The 18,875-nt window shown below is 48.1% G+C and overlaps 2 protein-coding genes across 3 annotated transcripts in view; one reads left to right on the plus strand and one right to left on the minus strand.

Annotated features, from left to right (window-relative positions):
• Positions 1–4,655, plus strand: ldhd (lactate dehydrogenase D). The gene is made up of 11 exons (XM_048973149.1): positions 1–209; positions 560–672; positions 869–1,010; positions 1,610–1,751; positions 1,864–2,023; positions 2,187–2,386; positions 2,963–3,091; positions 3,243–3,370; positions 3,576–3,666; positions 3,834–3,945; positions 4,088–4,655. Exons 1-11 carry the CDS (start codon positions 108–110, stop codon positions 4,251–4,253), a joined length of 1,485 nt encoding a protein of 494 aa, XP_048829106.1. The 5' UTR covers positions 1–107; the 3' UTR covers positions 4,254–4,655.
• The window catches only part of znrf1 (zinc and ring finger 1), a 27,416-nt gene continuing 13,186 nt past the window's right edge, over positions 4,646–18,875 (minus strand). Inside the window, exons 1-5 of one of the 2 annotated variants that reach the window (XM_048973150.1) lie at positions 16,392–17,106; positions 15,261–15,356; positions 8,110–8,215; positions 7,424–7,506; positions 4,646–6,704 (exon numbers count right to left, since the gene is read on the minus strand). In XM_048973150.1, the coding sequence (XP_048829107.1) occupies positions 7,449–7,506; positions 8,110–8,215; positions 15,261–15,356; positions 16,392–17,103 (972 nt within the window). In that variant the 5' untranslated portion in view covers positions 17,104–17,106 and the 3' untranslated portion in view covers positions 4,646–6,704; positions 7,424–7,448. Of the gene's footprint in view, positions 6,705–7,423; positions 7,507–8,109; positions 8,216–15,260; positions 15,357–16,391; positions 17,107–18,875 lie in introns of those variants that run through there. The other variant, XM_048973151.1, reaches the window with a different exon arrangement.

An 18,875-nucleotide genomic window follows, 5' to 3' on the forward strand; every position in this document is an offset into this window, starting at 1 on the left:
CCACTATGGTGAAGCTTATGTAATTTTACCCGGAAGTACATTTATATGATAAGAATGACAAGGTCGGGCAAATTTTAACTTTATTATTTTGTGACTACACTGTAAAAATGGTCTTGGCTTTTTTAAGGCGTATTGGCTCTCTGCATACAAACCCCGTGTATCGTTTTGCCCACCAGTACTCTGTAGGTAGGAGATACTACTCGCCACGGGTAAGGGCATTAACATTTCTGTATTGTGTTTGAATGCATAGTCCATTTGGGAGAGAAATGCACAAAGTGTGTAAAGAGCAACGAGTGTAAAGTTATGCTCACTCGGCTGAAACAATTCATGCAAGATATCTTTGTTAATCATCTCCAGATGTTCCGTAATTTTCATTAAACATATGTTATTGCCTCGGCGTCCATAGATCCTGTCGGATCACGCATGTTCATTATTAATGTTGTTGCTGTTTTTTAACATCCCGTAACAAGCTCGTTTATGACCAGGATTGCGATGCTGTGTGCACCAGGCTTGCAAAGTAATGGCTTGAATCGAGGTGCAACTCTGCTGCCCCCTACAGGGCAGCACTCTCGAGCAGGCGGTGGCAGCGTTCCGGAGCGTAGTGGGGGAGGATGGTGTGTCACTGGGCACTGCAGTCAGAGACCAGCATGGCAGAGACGAGTCAATGCACCGGTGAGGGCAACTCATTCATATCCTGTCAGTTAGACACCTTCTCTGCTAGCAGATAGAAGCTCTAATCAGGGTGCGGCCCTGGTTCATGTCTGCTTGACTGCTAATTCTGCTCCATCTGGGGGTGTGTCCAATGCCCTCATTGAGTCGTCATTACTCTTTTTGATTCACCTGTGGGATCTCTGTTGGTCCTGTCCAGCTGTTGTCCTCCAGATGTAGTAGTTTGGCCCTGTTCTGTTGAGGAGGTCAGCGCCCTGGCCAAAATCTGCTATCAGCACCAGCTTCCCATCATCCCCTTTGGTACAGGCACTGGTCTTGAGGGAGGAGTTGGAGCAGTAAAGGTGAATGTCAAAAGTGAAGCTAACACAGTGTTAACGGAGTTGGGTAGTAGCAGTGTCGTATATGAGGGGAGAATGGGGAATGATTGAGCAGGGAATTTGAGCGTCAATTTACTGTACATTATTACAATTCTAAATTATAAAATCACAAATTGGGTTATGTTAACATCAGACTATTACCAGTTTGCACATTTCATTATTTAGTGAAAATGATCCATATTTATGTAGTCGCCCCACATGAACATCATGGTATAGTCCAGACTTGAAGAAAAAAAGATATCCACTGAATTCAGTTATATTCTGTACATATATGAGCATCCTAACCCAAAAAACATGTTACAACAAAAAAAAAAACAAAAGTAATTCCTAGTTTTTACCTTGGTGACAGGAGGGCTAATAGAGAGCAGACAGAAAGGACAGAAAGCTTAGGTCCTCAGGGACCCCCAGAGAGTCCATACCTTTGCTGTTGTGAAGGAGCAAAAACATGGATCATCTGGGGGCCCCTGAGAACTGGGTTGAGAAACACTGGCTTAAATGAATGACTGCTCAGTGATGTACATCTAGAGTGGCACTATCTCCTGGCCTGTGTGTCCTGTTGTCAGGGAGGCGTGTGCTTCAGCCTTGGCAAGATGGACCGCATCCTAGATCTTCATCAGGAAGACTTTGATGTAACAGTGGAGCCGGGTGTCACTCGCAAAGCCCTCAACGCCTCCCTGCGTGACACTGGCCTTTGGTTTCCCGTCGGTAAGTGCCACGCCCTGCCCCCAAAGAGCCCCGTCATTTATGCCTGTCTATCCTTCTGTCCCATTTCTGTTCTTCACTCCGCGTAACACGGGGAGTGTGACCTGCCCTGCAGATCCAGGTGCAGACGCGTCCCTCTGTGGCATGGCGGCCACCAGCGCCTCAGGCACCAACGCAGTGCGCTACGGTACAATGAGAGAGAACGTGCTGAACCTGGAGGTGGTGTTGGTGGATGGCACTGTTATACACACTGCAGGCAGGGGGCGCCGTCCCAGGTAGCGGAACAGGTTTGCTCTTCTAACCATGTGACCAGTGCATTTGGTGTCATTCATATTTCTTTTAGATATCCGTCATGGAAATATTATTATTATTATTATTATTATTAGTGCCCTGCTTGGTCACTTTGAATGGTTTCAGCCCAGGGTTCTGTACCTTCAGGAAGACATCGGCAGGATACAACCTAACCAACCTGTTCGTGGGCTCAGAGGGCACGCTAGGCCTGCTGACCAAGGCCACCCTGAGGCTCTCTGGCATCCCTGAGGCCGTGGTGTCGGCTGTCTGCTCCTTCCCCTCAGTGCAGGCGGCGGTGGACAGCACTGTGCAGCTTCTGCAGGCCGGGGTTCCCATCGCACGCATTGGTGAGCATGTCGTAGGTGTAGTTCGTGTGACCAGTGATCAGTGTGATCGGTGTGGTCGATGTGATTGGTGCAGTCCACATTACATGATTAGTATGGTCGGTGCAGTCCATATGATCAGTGTGATCGGTGTGGTCGATGTGATTGGTGCAGTCCACATTACATGATTAGTATGGTCGGTGCAGTCCATATGACCAGTGTGATCGGTGTGGTCGATGTGATTGGTGCAGTCCACATTACATGATTAGTATGGTCAGTGCAGTCCATATGATCAGTGTGATCGGTGTGGTCGATGTGATTGGTGCAGTCCACATTACATGATTAGTATGGTCGGTGCAGTCCATATGACCAGTGTGATCGGTGTGGTCGATGCGATTGGTGCAGTCCACATTACATGATTAGTATGGTCGGTGCAGTCCATATGATCAGTGTGATCGGTGTGGTCGATGTGATTGGTGCAGTCCACATTACATGATTAGTATGGTCAGTGCAGTCCATATGACCAGTGTGATCGGTGTGGACCATGTGATCAGTTCATTCTTCCTGAGCCTTGTTGACATGTGTATCCCTCTTCTGCAGAGTTCCTGGATGATGTCATGATGGACGCCTGTAGGCGTTACAGCAGCCTGCCATACGTCGTGGCCCCCACGCTCTTCCTGGAGTTTCATGGCAGCAAGAGCAGCCTGGAGGAGCAGGTCACCATCACAGGTGAGTGCCGGTGCGGGGGTTCGCATTTGGTGAGGCTGCCCGAGGTATGACCTGTGCACTGCTCCCGTGTGATTGTATGAAGTGGGGGTGTGATCATTGGTCCCGCCCTGCGTGGACCCTGTCTGACCGTCGTACCTGTTTTGTGGACCAGAGGACATCATACGGGGGAATGCAGGCTCGGATTTCAGCTGGGCTCGGGATGCAGAGACTCGCGAGCGGCTTTGGAAAGCACGTCACGACGCCTGGTATGCTGCCCTGGCGTTGCGGCCTGGGTGTAAGGTGAGGCGTTACCATGGCGACACAGGACGTGAGCAGTCATCTCCCTCAATGACACGTCCGGCGGAGAGCGATATACATGCCGAAACTGTGTGAAAATGCCCGTTTGTCTCTTCCATATTTATTAACGTCTATGTCGATTTTGCTCTCACGCTGAGGCGTCACTTTGCATTTGCATCCTCACTGCGGTGCCGTGTGCTTCCCACAGGCGTACAGCACAGATGTGTGCGTTCCCATCTCGCACCTACCTCAGGTTGTCGTGGAGACCAAGCAGGATCTGATGCAGAACCGTCTCACAGGTACCGGAGATGACACTGAACATACAAGCACATCACATTCCATCCACGTGTCCTGATCCCTCAGATACAGTCACAGTTAGCCTTGACATTTATCTATTTGCCCAAACACAAACACCCAGACCGCTCGCCTCGCTTGTGTAAGTGTGCTTCTGTGCTGGCCTCTCCAGGTCCCATCGCTGGCCATGTCGGAGATGGAAACTTCCACTGCTTGATGGTTTTGGACCCGAATGACACAGACGAGGTGCAGAGGGTCCATCAGTTCACAGAGAGGCTGGCTCGGTACGGTCCGTTGCCCTGTCTGTCTCTCCAAATGACCATTCTCCAGCTTTCAAATTTAAGTACTGAAAGAAAGTTTCCAATAAAGTGAAAACATACATGAACTGATAAACGTAGCATTTGTAAAGCATTTCCCCCAACACAGGAGGGCTCTTGCCCTGGATGGGACGTGTACTGGAGAACATGGGATTGGTTTGGGCAAGAAGGCATTGTTGCGTGAAGAAGTGGGACCCCAGACCATCAAGGTCATGCATTCCTTGAAGGCCGCCTTTGACCCTGCAAACCTCATGAACCCTGGAAAGGTGCTGTAAGAGAGCGTTGAGTAAACGCACAATCCATGGACTGCTATACCCAGGTTCACCATTAGGTGGCAGCATTTGGTTAAAAGCATCATCTAAATGACTGAGATCTTTTTACTGTTGTCACTTTTCGGTTCATGGTTGTAAGCACTGTGTGGTGAGTAGTTTTTTTTGTATTATTTATTTTGAATTTATATGTCGTGTATTATTTACTGTGCCTCCGTGTTGATAGCGTAACCAGTTGTGTAAATGATCAGACTAAGCTAATGGACAGGGCTGATCCATTCAGATGGCGTGCTAATCCTCCCCTTACTCAGCATAGCTCTGTGAAATGAAGGTACCTGCATGACACTTTTTTTTTTTTTTTTTTACCAAAAACACCAACGTCCCATTAATAAACACAATTTAAATGAACAGCGGTTTTACTGTAACAATGACTATGCAGTTCCAAAATTAAGCATTTTCGTCTATTTGTTTTCTATAAAGCAGAAAGAGCACATCTTGTATATTAATTTTAATTCTGTATTGTATTATTCACCCCACAGGTTGCACATCAAAATCATTCAGGTCTACCACCTAAAATCAAGCCTCCTCTCACATCTTGGAAAAAAAAAACCTGAACCAGTCTGATATGAAACAAAACAAAACCATAGATGTTTTCTCTGGCTCGGACTTGTGGGGTGGAGCTGATAGTGATTTCTGGAAAACAAGATATTCTGGGTATCTGAAAGAACTGGTCCATCTGTAGTTGTGGTTATTCAGTACTTCAGTCTGTTAAGCTGGTCTGAAGTGTGGAGGAAGGCTGATAATATATTACTGCCCTTTGTTGTTTCCGCACAAGCATTTGACTATACTTGACATTTGACTCTATTTGACTTTTTTTTTTTCTTTCAAATCAAGGCAAAATACAGCAAAATACATACCACAGCTCCCGAAAAACAAAAAAACTTTAAATGACTCCAGTCATTCTGAAGTTTGTGTGAACTCCGTTGATACTCGCCAACCGTTATTAAAAAAAAGTCCAGCAGCTTTTGTGAGGACAGTACTGTCATGTTGTCATGTTAGGCGTCAGGCCTCACGGACGTCACTGGGTTTGATGAAAACATGGGCAGGAATCTTGTAGGATGTGGTTATCGTGTGAGGCTTTCCCCTTTGACAGCAGCAGAGATAACCTCCATGTAAAAGAAGAGAAAATATGGCACCAGCTACTGCAGGTAGAATTGCACCCCGAGAATACACACGCACACGCACACGCACACGTCTCCCTCTGGGCTGCTGGGTGATTGTCTACAGGCAACACAACGCTGAGATGTAAACGGCGTCGCCTCAGAATCTGGACACGCTGTAAAAAGGGCAGGGATGATTGGCTTATTACACTTGGAGAACATGTTCGCTGCTGAGGCCTGCATATTTACAAATGACTGCACTTCAGGCAGGTCTGATTAGATTCGGCAAGTCTGCTGGAGAATTCAGGGAAATAGATGTTTTCTATAACATGTGGTACATTTGCAACCATTCAGGGTAGTCGCTTCAGCAAGCCTAGAAGGAAGGTTCCCCCTCTCTGACTCACATACAGAGGATGAGCCCCCTGCCCCCCCCCCCCCCCCACAAAGAAGCCATGTTGATCACAGGGTGTGGAGCCCCTGCACGCTTACCACTGAGGAAAATCAGGAGTTTTCTCAATAAAGTGTAAACATCTGTGTGAAGTTAAAAATAAACTGAAAAAGCAGGAGGAGAGAGGCAGGCGAAATGCATCTGTAAACATCTCAAAGCCCACCACGATGTCCCAGGCCCACCTCTGACCTCTCTGCCATTTTCGGAGTCTTCTCCTATGTGAAGGACAGATAACCCACCCCCCCCCCTCCGGTCATGCTGAAACTCCTCCTGGTCAATCCTTTTTCTGTTTCCAGCCGGTTTCAAATTCTTTATTTATCCAAGTAAGCATTACTGACTGGCTAGTTTGGGCCTGCATCGCACAAAGAATCCTTTCAGTACCACCCCCATCTTCTGAGCTGGTGGATGCTCTCGTGGGCTCTGACCCTGGCCCTCCTCCCAGCCTCTGCACCTCCTTCCTGTGAGGTCTCCTGCTAATGAAATGGAGTCTGGTGATACATGCGGCATGCTGCTCCAAGCTGTGCCTCCTTGTCCCAGATTGTCCACCTTGTCTGCTTCTTCATCCTGTCTTTCTGCGGGGGGGGGGGGTCGGTGGGGGGCTATCGGCACGCTGTACAGCAGGGCAGGGATGAGGTGGGGTGTGGCAGCGGGGCTGGGGGTTTCTGGGGGGGGCGAAGGGGCCAGTCTGTCAGGCTAGGGGGGACACTGGGTCAGTCTTGGAGGTGTCAGTGTTGCTCTGATATTTAATTTGCTATGTAATTTTCTCACTTGATTGGCTGATTTGCTTCTTTTGTTGTTTTTTGGTTGTTTCAGTGCCCAGGTATCTATCCATCCAGGCGAATAAAGTCCCTGGGATAGAGAGGATGAGAGAGAATGCGACACTGCTTATCATGTGCCTATATTTATGAAGGACTGAACAGAAATGTGACTGAAACTGCATATGTATCACTGTGCATGTGTATAACTGTGTGTGATGGTGTGTAACTGTGTGACTGTGTGCATCAGTGTGTGTGTGACTGTTTGTGTGTGATTGTATATGTGTGTCGTATTTTGTTCGGCTAAGCTTAGGGCTGGGTAGGGGTTGCCATTGTGTCATTGTCGTTCTGACCATAGAAATGAATGGATGATCATGAGAATACAGGTCTGTGTTTGCTTGTGTGTGTGTTTGTGTGTAACCATGTGTATGTATGTTCATGTGTCTCCACTGGTGTGTGTGTGTGCGCGCTTGTTCATCCCTGTTGATGAATGTGTGTGTGTGCTTGTTCATCTCTGTTGATGTGTGTGTGTGTGCTTGTGCATCCCTATTGATGTGTGTGTGTGTGTGCTTGTTCATCCCTGCTGATGTGTGTGTGTGTGCTTGTTCATCCCTGCTGATGTGTGTGTGTGTGCTTGTGCATCTCTGCTGATGTGTGTGTGTGCGCTTGTGCATCCCTGCTGATGTGTGTGTGTGTGCTTGTTCATCCCTGCTGATGTGTGTGTGTGGGTGTGCTTGTTCATCTCTGTTGATGTGTGTGTGTGTGTGCTTGTGCATCCCTGCTGATGTGTGTGTATGATGTGAGCCGCCATACCTGCGACAGGTGTATAACATGGGGCTCAGTCTGATGGATGTTCAGGGCAGGACCGGTTGATCTCAAACCAGGAATCTATACAGCTGCAGAGAGACTAACTTTAAATACAAATCTGAAGATAAACATTGTCTTTTCATGCTCTCAGTGCTCTCAATGGCATATATTATTCATATTATATATTATATAATATACAACACATATATCGTCTAGCATCCCATCCAGGTTGCATCCCAGCCTTGTGCCCTGTGCTGCCTGGTGCAAGCTCCAGGGCTTTCCACTCCCCCGACCAGAATAAGAGCTTGAAGATGGATGCACAATTTGAACTGTTCTTTTCAGTTCCAGACATTACTATATTTAGTGTGCTGCAGTATTGTGTGATCTGGTGCTCAGTGAAGCAGTGTTCAGTTTCCTGTGGGTGTCTTCCTCCCCCAGGGATAACATGCCAAATGAAATTGCTCTCACCCACGTTCTGCCTACTCATGGTCAAATTTGGAGGGGGGGGGGGGTGGGCAATCCATTGTTTAATGATTACCCCTATGCGGATAACCGGTTAGACACTTTTTAGTGTATTGTGTGGGCAGAGCCAGTTCCCTTAGCCTATCAGCCAGCTGTGAGCTTTGGTGAAGCTTAATTCTCACATATCCCTCTTCTGGTAGTTCTGAAGGCTTTGGGAGGCGGCCATTTACCTTTTGTGGTAGATGCAGAGGCAGGGTAGTCTGGCGATGGTGTCTCCCTGCTGGAGCTCCTCCAGGCAAATCACACACTCACCAGCATCCCTGGCCAGCACATCGTCTGCACAGAGCACAACACAGCGACGATGCTTACACACGGCATAGTATAAACTGCAGGTACACATGGCACAGTGCAGACTGTCGTTTCACACGGAACAATGCAGACTGTGCTTGCAGTGGACGAGGAGACTACTTACACACAGTACATTGCAGAATGTGGTTACACATGGCACAGTGCAGATTGTGTTTATGGTGGATGAGACTGGTGTTTACACATGGCACAGTGCAGACTGTGTTTATGGTGGATGAGACTGGTGTTTACACATGGCACATTGTAGATTGCTTCCAAGGCATTAATGAAAATGTTAGACACAGCACAGTGCAGAGTGTGCTTACAGGGCACAGAGGAGACTGTGGTTAGACACAGCACAGTGCAGAGTGTGCTTACAGGGCACAGAGGAGACTGTGGTTAGACACAGCACAGTGCAGAGTGTGCTTACAGGGCACAGAGGAGACTGTGGTTACACACAGCACAGTGCACATTGTGGTTGCAGGGCTCAGAAACAGATTAGCAAGGGGGCAAATAGATTGTGGATTTGCAGCACATCAGTTTGTGTCCTTAAACCTCAATAAGGTGAATATTCTAGAAAGCAGAAATTAAAAAGGTAATAAGAGCGAGTTACTGCCTGGAGGGGGCAGCATTGAGCATTGAGAACCCCATTCCTGTAGGGAGGGACTTCTCTGACTGCAGCAGTAAAGCACGACCACTGAGTCAGACTGAGCGGCTCCTTCCCTGACAGAGTAGTGGTGTTCCTAATGGTGGGGCTGCACCTTCGGAGAACGGGCAGCGCTGATGCATACATGGCGAGCCTGTTAGTCATCTCACAGCAGCACCGATCCTTATATCACCTGTAGCAGGTTCACGCTGACATAGCCCATCCGGGCATTTTTGAGATCTGACCGATGAGTTAAAAAACTTCTGCACAAGCTAAAGCTACCACAAGCAGCACTGGGGACTTGGCTGCACTTATCATCTGTAAGGTCCCTGTCATACGAGGCTATAAATACAATGACCATCTCTCACCTGTTGATAGACGAGTTTAATTTCTGTTAATCTTTTTTGCTCTCCCCCCCCATAATCCCAGTGCCTTTTCATTATCAGTAAACTTTGGGCTTATGGTTAGCTGGTGTGCTTGGTGAGTCATGGCTGCTCTGTGACACCTGGTAAGCACCCTCGCACTTCTCTGTCCTCTGGCCTGAAGTGAGGGGTTTGTGTGACAGGAAGTCAAATCTGAGACACACTTGCTGTGGTGCCTGCCTGCTTCCTGTAGTCAGCACTCTGCCCTACGTTTTTTATAGAAAAGATCTCACTCGACTAAAGATAACCGAGTGCATGCGACATTTTGGTGATCCATTCGATAAATACCCACATGAGTGTTAAAGCTGTCTCTAAACTGCCTGAATGTAGTGTGTGTCCCCTGGGTTGGCCTGTCATGCTATGCCATGTGCACCCTGCCCTTCTGAAGCCTGGTTCATACTCCGCACATGTACCAGTGGACGTATCCGCTCAGATGTTCATGACACGTTTGACGTCATCATGCGCCTCCGTGGACAAATGGCTGCTGCACTCAAAATTTGTGACTGCGGCGCAGTGTACATGCAGCTCTGGGGACACAGTGCATGAGTGATTTGCTAGCCTCCACCTTTAAATATCAACAGGGATGTTTTTGACAAGTATTGGCATGGTTTGCAAACCCTACAGGGTGACCTTACCTTTTCAAGGTAATGGATCTGTTACATACATGTAAATGAGTGTGTATATGAGAGCAGACTTGTCTCGAATTGAAAATCTCACGCCAGCCAGTGTGGCCACACGGTCAGCTGGCTCTCAGAATTTGTAAAACTAAGAAATGGACTAAAACCTCACTGCTGTGGTACGTGTGCAGGGAATATCAGAATAGTGATTTATATTATTATCCATCCATCCATTTTCCAAACCGCTTATCCTACTGGGTCGCGGGGGGTCCGGAGCCTATCCCAGAAGCAATGGGCACGAGGCAGGGAACAACCCAGGATGGGGGGCCAGCCCATCACAGGGCGCACTCACACACCATTCACTCACACATGCACTCCTACGGGTAATTTAACAACTCCAATTAGCCTCAGCATGTTTTTGGACTGTGGGGGGAAACCGGAGTACCAGGAGGAAACCCCACGACGACATGGGGAGAACATGCAAACTCCACACACATGTGACCCAGGCGGAGACTCGAACCCGGATCCCAGAGGTATGAGGCAACAGTGCTAACCACTGCACCACCATGCTGCCCCTATTTTATTATTATTATTATTATTATTAATAATAATAATAATAATAATAATAATAATAATAATAAACATGCATTGTGTGCATGTGCTTGACCAGAGCACTATGAACGATCCCATGTACGCATATGCAGGGTGGATATGCGAGTGCTGCTTGTGCAGAGAAGTATGAACCAGCCTTTAGGATGGACACCAGTCTCTTACTCCAGTTAAGAGGTTGATAGATGGGTGGGTTAATAATTTTCACTTCACCAGTTTATATGGCACGTGAAGTGTCTGTTGTGATAGCTGTAAATCTGACCAATTGTTGTTGCTCTAGTCCAAATTCAGGAAGGACCCGTTTAATCCTTCCCATAACTTGCATAAAATGCTGGATCATGCGACGCTTCACATGAACACGCATCTGTGGCAAACATGCATCGGCCATCTGTTCTAAGGAGCCGCAGTGTGTCTTAAGCTGATCTCAGGCCCCAAAGCGAATCACCAGTGGTGACAGGGCACTGAGGCTTTCAAGCAGAAGGAAAGGGAAGTGAGGCTGTTGTACTGTAGATATAAACAATGACCATGCGTGGGGGAGGGGTAATGTGACCCAAAGCTCCAGCCCCTCTGCTGTGTTAAAGGCTGTGCTTACCAGTGAGGCAGAATCATACCGCTGTATCTACCATCATGGCCGAAAGCCAGCGTTGTGTCTGGTAGTGTGGCAAAATTGTTGAATTATGCCCACCAGTGTAACAGAATGGCACCAGTGTACATATCAGTATGGCACAATTCACAATTGTGGCGTTATGTCTGGCAGCCTGACAGAGTCGTGGCGTTATGTCTGCCAGCCTGACAGAGTCGTGGTTTTATGTCTGCCAGCCTGACAGAGTCGTGGCGTTATGTCTGCCAGCCTGACAGAGTCGTGGTTTTATGTCTGGCAGCCTGACAGAGTCGTGGCGTTATGTCTGCCAGCCTGACAGAGTCGTGGTTTTATGTCTGGCAGCCTGACAGAGTCGTGGCGTTATGTCTGCCAGCCTGACAGAGTCGTGGTTTTATGTCTGGCAGCCTGACAGAGTCGTGGTTTTATGTCTGCCAGCCCGACAGAGTCGTGGTTTTATGTCTGGCAGCCTGACAGAGTCGTGGCGTTATGTCTGCCAGCCTGACAGAGTCGTGGTTTTATGTCTGGCAGCGTGGGAGAATCACGACATTGTGAACACCAGTGTGGCAGAATCATGGCACTCTGCCCGGCAGCTTGACAGAATCAGGGCACTGTGCCAGGCAGCTTGGCAAAAGCATGACATTGTGCCCACCAGATTGCAGAATCCTGGCGTTGTGACCGCCAGTATGGCAGAATCGTGCTGTCGTACCTGGCATCTTGGCAGAATCTTGGCTTTGTGCCAGGCAGCTTGGCAACATCACAATGCTATGTCTGCCAACCTGGCAGAATTGTTGTGTTGTACCCGGCAGTTTGGCAGAATCGTGGCGTTGTGACTGGTAGCTTGGAAGAATCGCAGGATTATGTCCACCAGCTTGCCAGAATTTTGCCAGTGTGCCACGCAGCTTGGCAAAATGGTGGCATTGTGCCCAGCAGAGTGGCAGAATTGTGGCCTTGTGCCAAGCAGCCTGGCAGAATGACGCCAGTGTGCCTGACAGCTTGGCAGAATTGTAATGTTGTGTCCACGAATGTGGCAGAATTGTGGAATTGTGTCCTGCAGCCTGGCAGAATTGTGTCCGCTAACTTGGCAGAATTGTCACATTGTGCCCGCCAGCTGGGGCAGAATCATGGCATTATGTCTACTAATGTAGCAGAATTGTGGCATTGTGCCCAGTAGCTTGCCAAAATCACGATGTTATGTCAACCAGCTTGGCAGAATCATGTTATTGTGCCCAGCAGCATGGCAGAATCATGTTATTGTGCCTGGCAGCTTGGCATAATCTCGATTTTATGCCAGATAGCATCTCAGAATCGTGGCACTGTACCCAGCAGCTTTACAGAATTGTGATGTGTTCACAAGGAAGGCAGATTTGCAGCGTTATACCTGACAGTTTGGCAGAATCGTGAAGTTATGTTCGTCAGTTTGGAAGAATTGCTCCGGTGCACTTGGCAGTTTGGCAGAATCATGGCATTGTGCCCACCGACGGGGCAGAATTGTGACATTGTGGCGGCCAGCATGAAAGAATCATGGCATTGTGGTTAACAGCTTGGCAGAATCACGCTTTTATGCTCAGCGGCTTGGCGGAATTGCACTTTTATGCCTGGCAGCATGGCAGAATCATGTTGTTGTGCCCGGCACTTTGACAGAATTGTGAAGTTATGTCCATCAATGTGGCAAAATCGTGCTTGGCAGAATCATGGCATTGTGACTGACAGCTTGGCAGAATCACGGCATTGTGCCCGCCAGCTTGGCAGAATTGTGGAGTTATGTCCACCAACGTGGCAGGATTGTGGCGTTCTGCCCACCAGCTTTGCAGAATCGTGGCATTGTGACCGACAGCTTGGCAGAATCACAGTGGTGTTCTTGGCAACGTCACAAAATCAATGTGCTGTGCCTGACAGTGTGACAGAATTGTGACATTACGTTGCAGTGTTGTGTCCACCAGCGAGGCAGAATCACACAATTGTGCCTGGCATCTTGCTTAAATCATGATGTTATGTCGACCAGCTTGGCAGAATCTCGCTGGTATGCCCGGCAGCTTTGCAGAATCGTGACGTTGTGCCTGGCCGTATGGTAGAATGGTGGTGGTGTGCCCAGACAGCTCTGAGCAGCCCGCTGGCCTGACATCCCTTCTGAGATGTAACCCTAATCCCCTAAGGCCCCATGACTTGCCCATAAAGCCAGTAATGGGGACACATCCTCCTGGTCAGCGCGTGTTTTTGTGGCTTATTGTTGATGGTGAAAAATGTTGACATTTGATACGTCAATATACACTAGGGCAGGGGGTATGACGGGGCTCTACAGTGCTGGTCGGGGGGGGAGGGGGGTGTTCCTTATGCAGGTTGTGATGAGGGACAGTAGCACTCACCTCGACCACCCTGCCACATGAAGGACTGGATCTCCTCTGCAGACCTCATCCCTGGAGATGAGGGACAGCCTGGGCAGTTTTGTGCTACACCTGTGACCTGTGGTGGTGGCCCTCCCCTTACGGAGCATACACCCCCCACATGAGTCTTTGAGGCCTGACTTTGCCGGATGATATTTTAATACCTTCGCCTAAAAATAGCTTGTTTTCCCGGGGAGGGGGGCACAAAGGGTGACAGCTTATTGGACAGAGTCGTTCTGCCCCTTGTGTTACCCTTGTCATGACTTTGTGTCACCAGTCTGCTGTGTGGGTACAGCCCATGTACTGGGTGGATGAGGGGAGCTGGGGAAAGAGAAATGGCCACCGGAAGACACACATGCACATGCGTGTGCACACACACACAGATACACACACGTAGACAGGAACACCACCCTCACCTATAAGTCATTTAGGGAATCTGCACATGCAGGTCATTATAGCAGGGGTGCTGAGTTGTCCACAGAGTTCTGGGAAATGACTTGGCTTCTTGTTGTGTGACAGAGGGGAGGGGGAGTCTGCGGCTGATTTAGGGTGATAGAAGACAGGCTTTTCCCTGTGGGCTTAACTGTATGGTATGTGTGTGTTTGTATATTAATCTGTACTGTACAGTGTGTGTATTAAGTGTGCATTCGAATTGAGACACAGCAAGAACTTATACTAATTACCGAGGAGAATTTATGGATTAAATTTTCCTTCTAGTCCTAAATTTAGGGGTCCCCCAGAAATGCTTCTTTTCTTATCAATTCCAGATTAAACCAGTTTTCTGCAGAAACGCAAGAGTTCTAAATGAAATCAGTAACCATATACAATATAACCCGTATGCACTACAGTCACCTCTCTGTCCATTTATATTAAATGGTTCTATGTCAGAACAAACCAGAAATACAAAAGAAACATCGCAGGGCACACTCACACACCATTCATACACACATGAACTCCTACGGGAAATTGAGCAACTCCAATTACCCTCAGCATGTTTATGGACTGTGGGTGGAAACCGGAGTACCCGGAGGAAACCCCACGACGACATGGGGAGAACATGCAAACTCCGCACATATGTGACCCAGGCGGAGAAACCATTAATTTAATAAATAATTTCATAGACCCAATGCAAGTCAACATTTTGGGGGACCTTTAAATTTTGCTCAGTCCAGTCGATATTTTGTATAAAGGTTCACAGCATGAAATGGAAACAAGGCACAAAGTGTCTAATTGTGTAGCTAGAACTTCTTTTGAATGCTTTTGTTGATGGACTACTCTAGTGTGTATGTACATTAATCTGAGCTGTAAGGTGTAGGTACATTAATCTGTACTATATATTGTGTGTTGGTACATTAATCTGTAGTAAATGAGGTGTACTGTATATGTACATAATTCTGTACTATATGATGAGTTTATGTACTGTACTGTATGGTATGCCTGTACATGAATCTGTACCACAGATAGCATGCATGTACATTAATCTGTACCACAGGGTGTGCATGTACATCTGTACTGTAGGTAGAATTTATGGTAATTGAAAAAAGAACCTAGTGCTTTCAGTCGAGTAAATGAGTGAATCTTTATTATACTGACTTGCATGCAAGCTCACGAATCATACATATGCAGAGCAGTCAGTCTGAATGGCCCAGTGCAGTGATAGCCTATGTGAGAAGGAGAGCGGCGAGTGAGGGAGACAGGGAGTGAGAGTGAGGGAGACAGAGCGTGGGGAACGAAGTGTGGCACATACAGGCTTCACTCACCATTATAAGACAGGCGGGGCTTGCTCAGACACATGATGAAATGTACCTCCATCTCATTGGAGGCCACAGACTTGGAGCAGACGGGACACTTGAAACCTGCAGAATAGACAAGGTGAAAAGGACATGTATAGAAGGCCATTAAACCATAGATACAGACTATTACCGTACACCAACCCAGGAGGTCACTGAATCACAGAGATGTACTCTGATATTACTATACACCAACCCAGGAGGTCACTGAATCACAGAGATGTACTCTCATATTACTGTACACCAACCCAGGAGGTCACTGAACCACAGAGATGTACTCTGATATTACTGTACACCAACCCAGGAGGTCACTGAACCACAGAGATGTACTCTGATATTACTGTACACCAACCCCGGAGATCATTGAACCACAGAGACAGACCAATACAGTACTGTATGTCATCCTAGAAGGTTATTAAACCACAGATACAGATGATGATAGTACTGTACATCATACCAGGATGTCATTAAACCACAGATACAGACTCTGATAGTACCTTACAGTAGGCCGTCTGAGATTAGGCAATGTAGTAAATGACACTGAAAATGCTTCGACAAATATTTTAAATCAATGCATTTAAAAAAAAAATATTTCAATGAAATTACCTTTTTGATTTCTAAAATTGCCCTGCGATGGGCTGGCCCCCCATCCTGGGTTGTTCCCTGCCTCGTGCCCGTTGCTTCCGGGATAGGCTCCGGACCCCCCGCGACCCAGTAGGATAAGCGGTTTGGAAAATGGATGGATGGATTTCTAAAATATCACTACATAAGTATAGGAGTAGTTCAAATGAACAAAAAGGTGGTTTTACTATGGTTTTATAATGTACAAAGGTTTGATGGCATACCAAAATGACACTAGGTTTATGCACGAGCACCAGAAGAGACTGACTGAGGGAGAATACAGCGATCTGGTCAGCAAGGCTAAATATTGGTTGCAGCAGCCCAAGGTCCAAGATCCTCCGGTACTCCGTGGCTCACGCCCTGGCTCCGACAGAGGACACATTCCTCACGGAAGAGGTCCATCTAAATCTGCAGCAGCTAAGGAAAGGGGTAGCGGAGGCGGTGATGTGGCTAGTTGCCCTGGACAGCGGTATACTGTACCCGAGGGTCCACTGCTGGAGCGTCCAGAGTTGCTCCCATCTCCACTGCACAAAGCAGGAGGGAAGAGAAAGAAGCGGAAGAGTCGGAGATGTAAGGAGAAGCCAGAAGAGGAACCGACGATTTTCTTAGGGGCTGTCTGCCCTGCTGCATACCGGGAGGAGCCCCTCCCGATCCTGAACTTGGCAGTGTTTACACCGGAAACCACGTCCCTGCAGCCACCCGATGCTCGCCTGCCCATAGCCACCGCCACTACTCTGTCAATGTCGGCAACACATCCGTTTTTCGGGACTCGCCTGGCTCTTAAAGGGGCCAGGTCAGTATGGAATGCCATCCCGCGGGTCCCATGGTCCCTTAAAGGGGCAGTGCCTGCCCTTACGGTGCCCACCCTGGCGGCCATAATGGACGTGTCTGCCCTGCCTGTCCTGCCTGACAAGCCTGATCTGCCTGTCCCGCCTGAGCCCGAACTGCTTGTCCCGGTGGCTGCGACGCCCCTGCTGGTCCTGAGTCGCCGCCTCCACCCCACGCTGCCTCCACTCTCTGCTCTGTCCGATGCCCCTGCGCCACCTCCGCCTGAGGTCCCGGCGCCGCCTCCACCTGATGCTCCGCTTCCTACTGTACCTGACCTGCACGCGCCTGCTGTTCCGGCTCCTGCTGGGTAACCTGTCCCTGCTCCACCTGCTCCGCCTGTCCCAGCTCCGCTTGCTCCGCCCATTCCTGAGGCGCCACTTCCGCTTGTGGCTCTGCCCGCTGCACCGCCCGAGGCTCCTGCTACGCTTCTGCCTGCTGCGCCGCCTAAGGCTTCTGCTATGCCTGAGCCTCCTGCTGCACCCGTGCCTCACGCTCCAGCTCCGGCTCCACCCACGCCTGAGGTCCTGGCCCAGGCACCGCCCGTCCCAGTTCCTGACTCTGCTCCCGTAGCCCCTGTCCCTGAGGAGGTCCCTGACTGCTGGACCGTCGCTCCTCCTCCCTTAGTGGAGATGGTGGAGGAGCTCAAATGGGACCCCTCGGGGATCTACCTGATATGCCCTGTGACTTCCCCTCCACAGCAGAGGAGAAACCAAAACAGTCACATGTGGCGTGCTCTGCTAACCAAATTTATTAAGCAGAGGGATACGTTGACTTTACAGATTACTATAGGATGCCAAAAGGGTAAAAAATGCCTCAACTTACATATTGTCTTAAGAGCACGTAATTTCTGCGTACATTAGGTATAAAATTTGTGTGTTTGAGGCGTTTTTTACATGTGCACTTGAGATGTTTTTTGAGTGTCCTCTTGACATGTAATCAACGCCTTGTTGAGACGTCTTTTGTGTGTTACGATGACAAGTAATTGACGTTTTATTTACACATTTTTGACACGCTAAAAGTGCCTTGATGTCACGTAATTTCCATGTACTTAAGGCGTACAGTACTCATGTTTGACTCGTTTTTGTGTATGTACTTAAGACCAGGTTCAGACGTTCAGCTGTTTATGACCCTTTTGCCGTTCCATAGATTACTCACTTTTGGGCATCACAATACCTCTCATTAATCTTTTAGGCCTACTACTGATATACTTATCTAATTGTGGGCATAAGTCACGTCCGTATAGTGCAGAAAAGCAGGTGTTCTGACATTTTAGCATACCTATCAAAATAGCATACTCTCCGTTAGAGCGCATGCATAGAACAGAATTACATAATGCTCTCTGCTGGTCCCCGCGGCTTCCGCCTCTCGCCCGCTGGGGTTCCCTCCGGCTCCCCGTTTCCCCCCACCCTTTGCCTCCTTGCCCCCTGCCTTTGTGCCTCCCGTGTTTGCTCCTTGTCCCTCTATGCCCTTGTCCCCTGCTGGTCCCTTTGTGCCTGCTGTAGGCTTGTCCCTTGGTGTTCTCCCTCCGTTGTCCCCTCTCGTGTTCCCGGCTCCAGTGATTCCAATATGGACCTAAGCCTCTATGAAATGTTCCAAGCACCTTGTTGGATCTACGGCATAAAGAATAAAGGCTGTTCAGAAGGCAAAAGGGAATCCAAACTAGCGCTAGTAAACTGTACCTAATAAAGTGGCCAGTGAGTGTACATTCACTACAGTGACAAACGTGGATTACTGTGAGAAAACATCTGTCTCTAAATGTCAGTCTCCTAGACCCCAAGCAAAGTAAGACAGAGAATAAAAGTCACATAAATCATAAAAACAAATTAGCAAATGAAGAATGTTTTAGAGCCAATTTGCCTGTATCTTAGACACTTGTGTATTACCAAGAGATAGGAATGATACTGATGGACATCAATCAAAAATACACATCAAGAAATGATTACCCCTCAACTCAATCATAAATTTAATTGTGACTAAATAAAATAAAATATTTATGATATTTAGAATAAAAAATATAAATATTTCAACATTAAGGTTAACTGTGTAATACAATCACTTCTTTTAGATGTAAAATTTGGTAATAAATCTACAGACAGCAGCAGCAATGAACCAAACACCAATGCACAAATAATTCAA

This window comes from Brienomyrus brachyistius, chromosome 13, assembly GCF_023856365.1.
Source record: "Brienomyrus brachyistius isolate T26 chromosome 13, BBRACH_0.4, whole genome shotgun sequence".
Lineage (NCBI taxonomy): Eukaryota > Metazoa > Chordata > Actinopteri > Osteoglossiformes > Mormyridae > Brienomyrus > Brienomyrus brachyistius.